The sequence below is a fragment of the Oryx dammah genome, unplaced genomic scaffold, assembly GCF_014754425.2.
Source record: "Oryx dammah isolate SB20612 unplaced genomic scaffold, SCBI_Odam_1.1 HiC_scaffold_18, whole genome shotgun sequence".
Classification (NCBI taxonomy): Eukaryota; Metazoa; Chordata; class Mammalia; order Artiodactyla; family Bovidae; genus Oryx; species Oryx dammah.
This window is the reverse complement of record NW_024070202.1, coordinates 31,963,945-31,974,779: the sequence shown is the minus strand read 5'-3', so window position 1 is coordinate 31,974,779 and position 10,835 is coordinate 31,963,945. Positions and strand designations below refer to the sequence as shown.

The window sequence follows — 10,835 nt, the reverse complement described above, 5'->3', positions numbered from 1 at the left end:
CATCACAATGTCTGAAGTTCTTTTTAAGACACACCTTGACGTGCTCCTTCTCATCTTCTCTTGTTCTTGCCCTTCACCTCTCTAGTACTGTCTGCCCTGTTGCTGGAACCCACTACAGAGAAGTAGATCTCATAGATATTCTCTATACTACCTGGTATAGAGGTTTAGATCCAAATCTCCTCAACCCATGCCACCAGATGATGAACAATCCCTCAATATTTAAAAAAAATAGAGAAAGCAAACAAAAAACCCTCAAAATCAAAAATTGCTCTTTATCTTTCTGTTATATCAACATTTTTATTTAATCCAACCTTCCTGATTTTTCATAGCTTGAACTTATTGCTTCAGCTCTATTTGTACTACTTTCTTCTTTGTGCTTCAGTTATTTATAGTTCCTTCAGTTCCTCCAACATGTTCTCTCCAGCCTCTGAGCCTTTGCACATGCTGTGCTCACTGCTTGAAACACCTTTCCTACCTCTCCAGCTGGCTGAATCCTGTACATTCTTTTGTTGTTGTTCAGTGCCAAGTCATGTCTGACTCTTTGCATCCCCATGGACTATAGCATGCCAGGCTTCCTTGTCCCTGTCCATCTCCATACAGTCTTTGGTATAAGCTTGTCCCTCACCATCTCCATACATTCTTTTAGTATAAGTTTCAGTTCAGTTCAGTTGCTCAGTCGTCTCCGACTATTTGCGACCCCATGAATCGCAGCACGCCAGGCCTCCCTGTCCATCATCAACTCCCGGAGTTCACTCAGACTCACGTCCATCGAGTCAGTGATGCCATCCAGCCATCTCATCCTCTGTCGTCCCCTTCTCCTCCTGCCCCCAATCCCTCCCAGCATCAGAGTCTTTTCCAATGAGTCAACTCTTCACATGAGGTGGCCAAAGTACTGGAGTTTCAGCTTTAGCATCATTCCTTCCAAAGAACACCCAGGGCTGATCTCCTTCAGAATGGACTGGTTGGATCTCCTTGCAGTCCAAGGGATTCTCAAGAGTCTTCTCCACCACAACAGTTCAAAAGCATCAATTCTTCGGCGCTCAGCCTTCTTCACAGTCCAACTCTCACATCCATACATGACTACTGGAAAAACCATAGCCTTAACTAGACAGACCTTAGTCGGCAAAGTAATGTCTCTGCTTTTCAATATGCTATCTAGGTTGGTCATAACTTTTCTTCCAAGGAATAGGCGTCTTTTAATTTCATGGCTGCAATCACCATCTGCAGTGATTTTGGAGCCCCCCAAAATAAAGTCTGACACTGTTTCCACTGTTTTCCCATCTATTTGCCATGAAATGATGGGACCAGATGCCATGATCTTAGTTTTCTGAATGTTGAGCTTTAAGCCAGCTTTTTCACTCTCCTGTTTCACTTTCATCAAGAGGCTTTTTAGTTCCTCTTCACTTTCTGCCATAAGGGTGGTGTCATCTGCATATCTGAGGTTATTGATATTTATACCAGCACTCTTGATTCCAGCTTGTGCTTCTTCCAGCCCAGCATTTCCCATGATGTACTCTGCATATAAGTTAAATAAGCAGGGTGACAATATACAGCCTTGACGTACTCCTTTTCCTTTTGGAACCTATCTCTTGTTCCATGTCCAGTTCTAATTGTTGCTTCCTGACCTGCATATAGGTTTCTCAAGAGGTAGGTCAGGTGGTCTGGTATTCCCATCTCTTTCAGAATTTTCCACAGTTTATTGTGATCCACACAGTCAAAGGTTTTGTCATAGTCAATAAAGCAGAAATAAGATGTTTTTCTGAAACTCTCTTCCTTTTTCCATGATCCAGCGGATGTTGGCAATTTGATCTCTGGTTCCTCTGCCTTTTCTAAAACCAGCTTGAACATCTGGAAGTTCATGGTTCAGGTACTGCTGAAGCCTGGCTTGGAGAATTTGAGCATTACTTTACTAGCATGTGAGATGAGTGCAATTGTGCAGTAGTTTGAGCATTCTTTGGCATTGCCTTTCTTTGGGAGTGGAATGAAAACTGACCTTTTCCAGTCCTGTGGCTAGTGCTGAGTTTTCCAAATTTGCTGGTATAATTTTAAATGTCATTTATTCTGGTGAGTTTTTTCTGAACTCTATTTTAGATTAGATTCTCCTACTTTGTGTTATCATAATAGCTGTATTAGTTTCCTAGAGCTTCTATAACAAATTACCACAAACTCTGGCTTAACACAACACAGATTTATTCTCTCACAGTTTTGGAAGATAGATGTTTGCGGTCAAGGTGTGAGCAGGGCTGTCCTCTCTCTACAGGCTCTAGAGGAGGATCCTTCCTTGCCTCTTCTGGTGGTTGTCAACAATCCTTAGCGCTTGGTTTGTAGATGTATCTCTCCACTGTCTGCCTCTCTTCACATGGTCGTCTCCCCTGGGTGTCTGTATGTGTCTCATGACTTCCTCTTGTCTTCGTTACCTCTGCAAAGATCCTATTTCTGAGTAAGGTCATATTCACAGGTACAAGGGTTAGGACTTCAAATGCCTCTTTTGGGGTGGGTGGACTACCTGCTCATAACGGTAGCATACGTATGTGGCATAGTAGTTATTTCTTTAAATTGTTTTCCATAGACGGTAAGCTCCCTGAGAGAGGAGACCTAGTCTGTTTTGTTTATCATTATATGTCCTGGGCCTAGCAGAGAATCTGGCCCATTGCAGAAGCTCAGAGAGTATTTGAATAAATGAAAACCCTCAAATTCAAAATTATCTGGATTTTCCATTCAACTCCTACTTTCTTCCCTCTCCCAAAGCCTTAGTGTCCTCTAGAATTCCTGAGTCTTGGTCAGCAATCACCACATCCTACTGAACTAGCCCCCTACCTATCTTTTGCTGATGACTGCCATTGACTTCTCTCCTCTAAGCCATTCTCACCATCCTAATCCATTTCCTGCCTGGACTACAATGAAGCCCTCTGATATATTCCTCTAGCAATCTCTTCCTGCCTCTTTCCCATCCATTTCCCACACTGCAACTTGAGTGAGCATGTTAAAATGTAAATCACAGATGTCATTATACTCCTTAAATACCGCCAATGCCTTCTCATCACATATGGGATAAATTCTAAATTTTTATGGCTTTGGTAAATTATATTTTTATATTAATACGGCTTCTGATGCTCTCAGTCTGGCCTCAGCCTTCCTCTCCATCCACTCTCAGCTATCCTTTTTCTCATTCTTTATGCCCTGGACATCATGTATTTTTCATGGTCTCAACCATAGTGTGTACTTTGTGGATTCAAACCGCTGCACATGCTGTTCCCTCAGGCTGGAATGCTCTTCCCATCCATCTTGGCCTGGCTAACTCCTACATTATCTTTCACATCTCAGCCCAAACCCCTCTTCCTCAATTAAGCCTCCATTACTTCCCTCCCCAGACATAGTTAGATGCCTCTTGGTATACCTCGCATTTCTCTGTTGTAAACTTCCTCACATTTACATCCTTTGTTCAATGTCTGCCTTCCTGCCGTAGTGTAAATCATATGAACAAACATGTTTACTTGTTCACCTTTGCATCCCCAGCATCACCTAACATATATGATGCTCACACATTCTCTTTTGAAGAGTGGAGGTGTTTGTTAACTGCTTTTTCTCTTGCTCTTTGAATTTAGCTCTGATTTTCAGAAACCTGCTTGTGATGCATGGTTTCTAGAAAGCAGAGTATGTGGCTCTTCTCTTGCTTAACTCCTCTCAGTTCTTGACTCCTGTGGACTTTCCCTTGCTGAGCAGAACTCCTTCCCCGGAGGAAGATATCTGTGGTGGTTAGGGTGGGAAAAGCTTTACTAAGAAGGCAGAACTTTTATATGGCTGGGACTTAAAAGGGGAAATCTGTGCTAAATTCCCATCATAGCATTGATATGAGATGTAGGGACCATGTGCACTTCCCCAGATTGTCTCTCTTACCACCACTCTCAGCTGGGGTAAGAGGAGAAGGCGGATGGAGAATATTGCTGGTGGGAAAGAAAATGGAGGCAGATATACATGCACTGACTAGTCACTGTCTCCTCTAGAAGGTCTTAGAATGTTTCTCCCTAAGTCTTACTGTTTTTTCCCTTAAGATAAAGATTCATAAGCACACAGCACTAGTAACTTCCCCACTCATTGACCAACAGCATATATCCCTGAGAATTGAAGAATCTTAGGTTTGATTATCTATGTGTGGTTTCTTCATTGAGTAAATGTTAATTGGGGCCTGCTTTGACTGTGTGGATCACAACAAACTGTGGAAAATTCTTAAAGAGATGGGAATACCAGACCACCTTACCTGCCTCCTGAGAAATCTGTATGCAGGTCAAGAAGCAACAGTTAGAACTGGACATGGAACAGCAGACTGGTTCCACATCAGGAAAGGAGTACATCAACTCTGTATATTGTCTCCCTGTTTATTTAACTTATATGCAGAGTACATCATGTGAAATGCTGGGCTGGATGAAGCACAAGCTGGAATTAAGATTGCTGGAAGAAATATCAATAACCTCAGATATGCAGATGACACCACCCTTATGGCAGAAAGTGAAGAAGAACTAAAGAGTTTCTTGATGAAAGTGAAACAGGAGAGTGAAAAAGTTGGCTTAAAGCTCAGCAAACTAAGATCATGGCATCTGGTTCCATCACTTCATGGCAAATACATGGGGAAACAATGGAAACAACGAGAGACTTTTTTTGGGCTCCAAAATCATATGGTGACTGCAGCCATGAAATTAAAAAACGCTTGCTCCTTGGAAGAAAAGCTATGACCAACCTAGGCAGCATATTAAAAAACAGAGACAGTGCTTTGCCAACAAAGTTCCATCTAGTCAAGGCTGTGGTTTTTCCAGTAGTCATGCATGGATGTGAGAGCTGGACTACAAAGAAAGCTGAGTGTCGAAGAATTGTTGCTTTGGAACTGTGGTGTTGGAGAAGACTCTTGAGAGTACCTTGGACTGCAAGGAAATCCAACCAGTCCATCCTAAAGGATAACAGTCCTGAATATTCATTGGAAAGACTGATGCTGAAACTGAAACTCCAATACTTTGGCCACCTGATGCGAAGAGCTGACTCATTGGAAAAGACCCTGATGCTGGGAAAGATTGAAGGTGGGAGAAGGGGACGACAGAGGATGAGATGGTTGGATGGCATCACTGACTCAGTGGACATGAGTTTGAGTAAACACTGGGAGTTGGTGATAGACAGGGAAGCCTGGTGTGCTGCAGTCCATGGGGTCGCAAATAGTCAGACACGACTGAGTGACTGAACTGAACTGAATGTTCATGTTCTGGGCTGTGGGATCAGGATGCAAAGATGAATAAATAGAGTCTTCCTTCTTGCAGAACCCATATGCTGACTGGAAAGAAAAATCCACCCATTTTAAGATGTGATACCATGTGGTCATTGCTGTGATGGACAGGTCTGTGTAGTTTGAGGAACCCAGGAATAAAAACTTCTAGTTATTATTCAGAAGCTTGCATATTGCTATGTCTTCTGTAAGTAGTTATACCATCTTAAAGGTGTGTGATTGCATCTTTAAAATGTATTCCCTGTATTTTCTTGGGATTTTCTACATCATCTGTCAGTTCCCTGGGAGGCAGAGGACCTAAAGGTTAAGAGTAGGGAGCCTGGAGGCAGACAGACCGGGGTTGTGGTTTACTTTTCAGCCGGGTGAATCACTTAAAGGAATCACTTACTCTCCCAGGGAAAGGTGTGCAAATGCAAGGATTAAATATGATGCATGCAACTCATTGTGCTTGGTGCCTGGCATGCAATAGGTGCTCAATTATAGGTGACTGCAGCTTTTGGGTGGTAGTGACAGAAACTTGTTTATAGTAAGCGTCATGGGACACACACAGAGGTTTAGTTGCTTTTTTTTTTCTTTAAAAAAGAAGTTTATTGTTATAAAAACAGCCTAAATATATAAATACAATATAAATATGCCTTTAAAAATATGCATAAGTTAGCAAATTTTTTGAGGTAAGCCTACACATTTCAAGAAATGATTTGGCTCCAAAACAATAAGGACATTCAAGCCGCATAGCCATTTTTACGTTACTTTTTCAAACCAAATACATAAAATATTTCAAGTGGCACTTCATAAAAATATAAATACCTATCATGTATATAAATTAACTCAAAATCACATATTTAAATATCAATAAATTAAAGATAAAATAGTGTCCTAACGCTCATACTTTTAGTTCTTCATAGAGAACAACATAAGTTATGTGTCCAGTGGACAGGTTTCTGACCAGAGGAGGGAATGCCCAGGAACTACCACAATCATGGGAGCCGCAGCTACTTCATCCGAATAGCTCTCAGGCTGAACTGCAGGAAATTCTCAAGGCTTCTCAGGATGATGATAACCTTTGCGTTCTTCACCCACTCGTTTGAGGACTGCATCTTCTCCAGCACGTCAGTGTTTGTGGCTGGAGTGGTTATTAGATCTGCGATCTTTACATGAAGAGAACACAAAACAAAAGGAATTGTTTAACTATTGAAGAAGTCTTTTGCAGTGGAGAGGTGGGAAGATGTTCAAACAAATTTGGAGTGAAGGAGCAGATTGGGGCCGCTGGCCTTGACTCGCCCAGATAGGGGGAGGTCCCTCTGCTCTGAGCCCACCCAGCATGAGACCCTCTCACAGCAACTGAGCTCTAATACTTTTTGCTGCTCTGTCTCTGTTAGACCATAAGCATCTCATGAGCAGCCATCGTATCTTACTTGTCTTCTGTCATGCTAAACAGTGCCTGCACAAAGTTAGAATTCAGTAGATGTATGAAGAACTTAGTTAAAGTCATTTTAATGGGTTCTTCGGGGGCCTCCAACTCTAATACTTTTCTTTGGCTTTGCTCTCACCCACCCATCTGACATCTATTAAGAGTCAGCTGCTCTGGCGGCATAAAGAGGATTGGGAAACATTTTTCCATAGACCCACTGACTTGGAGCTAAGTCATGGTGGAAGGCCTTGCACCTCCACCTGTGATCCTGGAGCACTGCAACCTCAGCATCGCCAGGCACTTGTTAGAAATGTGAGTCTCAGGTCTCACCCCAGACCTGTTGAGTCAGACTCTGCACTGTAACAAGATCCTCTGGGAAACTTGTCTGCACCTTCGAGGGGGAGAAGCCCTGGTATAAGGCACACAGCTAGGAAAGGGAGGCAGGATTAGCACCCATGTGCCTGCTTCTCCTTCTCTCTGTGCTTTGGCTCATCTGCAAACTGTGCCATCAAACTTATACTATGTGGTATTTGAATGGCTAGCTGGTAGTGACCAAAGCCCTTGGTACCTGCTCTTCCAGCCTTTATCCTTTTCTCTGCATTAACTCCTTGGCAAAAGAGTAAGGGAAACAAGTTGAAACTACCATAATAATAAGAATGTCATCTGGCAATCTTAAATAATTTTTGTGCTCTCTGTTCTTTGTTATTATGGGTTGTTACTTGAGGTTGGATATGCTTCCTTCTGCCTCTATAGATACTTTCACCCCTTATTTCTTAAACTTTTAGAAGTTGATGTTAAAACTCTCCCCCTTAACTGAGTTTTAAATATAGTTATTGATGTCATTTGCAGAAGACAGGAAAAAGAAAAAGCTTTAACTATCAGGAAATATTTGTCAGATCTTTTCCTTTACACACAGCCATCTCTTTTGAATTGGCTTTGCACTGCCGAGTTGTCTAGGCTGCCTTCTTTGAGTCAGGCAAGGGTACACTCACCTTTTCCTTCAGGATCTGGATCAGTGTTCTGATACTGCTCTGCAACTCCTTGATATTTTCCTGAGTTCCCTCATACTCGTTCTGGAGGAAGTCCAGGTATATCTGATACTCCAGAAGACCAGCAGTGGTTTTGATCAAGCAAATCGCCTAAGAGGAAAGACGGTGGGAAAATTGGTTATTGCCAGCAAGGCATAATTGATTTTAGAAATTTAAATTGCTATGATTCAACAACTTCTGCCTGTTCCCCTCCAGGGAACGTCAAGTACTTCTTAAGCATCATGTTTTGAGACATTGAACAGCATCAGCTGCCCCATTTAAAATACCTGCACAACGAGAGGCACCACTGAAATGTTTCCCAAAGCCCAGTAGATGCTAGATTATGGCAAGGGGCCGTCCTCTGTTACACCCCATAATGCTCTTCCCTCTGGCTGCACTCCTGCCTTTGTCAATGTCAGGGTGAAACCTCTGTTTATGAAATACTCAGAAGTCAGCGGAGCTTACTGCACTGTCCGAAGGAGAAGGGTGTAGCGAATGATCTCGGCAGGGAGGGCAGGCCTAGATCCTGCTAAGGGCAGCCAAAAAGGAGAAAGGTTCCTGGACCACCTTACCCCTGATGAACTAGCTAAACCTCTGGGGTTTCCTAACACTTCACAGTGGTGAAAATCCCAGCCCAGAGGGGCTATATTTGACGAAGTTGTTAAAAAATAAGTTGCCTTTAATATCATTTAAGTTGGCCTCCTCGTGAAATCTACATGATGTTCTTTATATTAATCCCCTTCTTCATTGCCTGCCTGGTCTTTATGTAGACAGATGCTTCATGCAAAAGGGAGAACTTTTGACTAGGGAGTAGTGAAAAGTGAACATAATGCATTTGTACCTGATTGAACCCAGATTGGAAGCATCCATCTTTTTCCTCCATTTTTGGAAGTTTCAGCTTATTTTCTGCCAGTGTCTCCTTGCTGTTTTCACACTCGTCATTCTTCTCACATATCTGGGAAAGAATATCAGGACCGTTATCTTATAAATGCCCCTAAAACTCACACCACTAGAGGGCTGATACATGATCTGTCATGGCCAGGAAGTTCTCTAAGAAAAGTGAAGTCACAGTCCATTAGCACCCAGGCAAGTGAGCTCTACAGAAGATGGGCACACTTGGGATCAGTTCTAGCCTCACCTGTGACTTCATGGTTATTACCTATTCCCAGTCTCAGTGTCCCTATATCTGCAAGTTGGGGATAATGAAAAACCTCCCCATTAAGTTTATTGTGAGGACAAAACAATATTTTATAAAGTGTCAGCACATAGTAGGTAACATAATAAATGATGGAATTTTGATAATAATTGGATGAATATAATTTGAGCCAGAATTATATGTCCCAGCTGGAAGGATCTTTCAGATCATCTAGTCCAATTCCATAATTTTACAGATGGAGCCCAGAGGTGCTGAAGAATTTGCCCAAGATCACAAAGCTTGTCCAGCAGAATCAGAGCTAGATTTGGGACTCCCAGTTGTCTCTCCTGTATTATTTTCTTTCTACCAAAGCAGAGCCAAACTACCTTCCATTTAAAGCCTGGGAGCTGCCATAGCCTATGGGTGATTTTGCCACTTTGGTGGACTATCAGGTATGCATCTTACGTGCCAGAATGACTTTGGGGAGTCCTTAACCACTGGGCTGGCATAACCTAAAAGTACTGTGACTGTCCTGAGAAGCTGAACAGTCATTTCAGGTGGTGCTTTTTAATCCTCCTAAAGTCCAAATCACAAAAAACATTGACAGACCTTATTTTTTGGTTATGGAAAAGGAAATCCTGAGAGGCAGTGTGATCCACAGCTCATGCCAAGAACGGAGCTGAGAATGGGCCAGGGGGCAGGGATCCCAGCCCCACTGTATATTTTCCAGGATGAAAAGGAACCATCTGAGACCAGCAGCAGAGGAGAAATTACAGGACATAGTCTGCCCCTTTGGCTTCAAGTCTGAACTGCCTCCAAACCCAGCAAAGACCTCCCAATGCAGAAGCCCCCATTCACATCCAAGAGCAAGGAAATAGATGCCCACATGGGTGCTCATCACCCTGGAGCGAGCCTACCCACCTCCTTTCTCAATGCAGAGATTTTGTCGACGATGTGCTTAATGAGAGCTTCGGTTTTGTCTGGAGTGGTCAGAAGTAGTCTGCTTGGGGTGGTGTCATTTTTGAAATCTTCTCCCAGGGGACCCGGGGTAGGGAAAGCAGAAGTCATCACCAGGAGCAGCCCCAGGGAGACAGCGAATGGACTGAAGGCGCCTGTGACAGAGCAGAGGGAGAGCAGCCAGTGAGCAGACTGCGCCGCTGGGGGAGCTGTGCTTCTGGCTGCTGGCCGCCCGCCAGCCCTCCCAGCAGCGGACACACACCCCCCCTCCTTCGCCGCACGGCTGCCAGGCAGTTCCTGGGCTAAGGATTTCCTTCACTTACTTGTGAAGAGGGAGTTCATAGCTGGGTTCCTGGAGGGCTGATGGAGCTCTCTTTCGTTCCTGGTGGGCTCGAGGGCAGACTGAGTCTCAGACATCCCCGGTCTCATATTTATTGGGGGTTGAGACTCTAATATTGAGACTCATGGGAAAATCCCACATTTGATAAATCTTTGTTGGAGGGTGGGGGTGGGGCCAGAGCGGGTGGGGCTGATTGGAAACCTTATTAAGATTGCTCAATGTGACGTCCTTTAGCATCACAGGAATCAAACCAGGGCAAAAAGTGCCGCGTAGAAGCTTAGATCATTACCAAAGCTAGTCCTCAGAAGCTGGATCACTCTTTCTTTACTTTTTTTTTTTAGTGACTCAGCACATTAGCATGTCTTGAGAAAAAGTAAAGCTGAAATCATGCACAGAGTTTTAGAGGGGGTAGCGAGTGGGGAGAAGCTAAGGCTGACTATGATTTAAAAAATACTTTAATTACCACTGATTAGGCTTTAGTATTCCAGTTTATTTGTATTTGTAAAAAACCTAAGATGTTCTGACCTCAGTTTCCTCAGACCACTCCATAGCCCGCTGGCCTGGGATTACAAATAAGATACTATGAGCCTCTCCACCCCTCCACTCCCTCAAAAAGGATACCGTGAGCCCTCAGCAGTACTGTTATTTCCTGGCTCTCACTGTGGCTAGCTGTTGCAGAACCTCCTGACTGCCCC

At 43.4% G+C, this 10,835-nt stretch overlaps 1 protein-coding gene across 1 annotated transcript; it reads right to left on the bottom strand.

Annotated features, from left to right (window-relative positions):
• Window positions 1–5,758: 5,758 nt before the first annotated feature.
• On the bottom strand, window positions 5,759–10,334 carry IL6 (interleukin 6). The gene is made up of 5 exons (XM_040260651.1): window positions 10,124–10,334; window positions 9,765–9,955; window positions 8,550–8,663; window positions 7,673–7,819; window positions 5,759–6,417 (listed from the first exon to the last, which is right to left on the bottom strand). Exons 1-5 carry the CDS (start codon window positions 10,227–10,229, stop codon window positions 6,262–6,264), a joined length of 714 nt encoding a protein of 237 aa, XP_040116585.1. The 5' UTR covers window positions 10,230–10,334; the 3' UTR covers window positions 5,759–6,261.
• Between the last annotated feature and the right edge of the window lie 501 nt (window positions 10,335–10,835).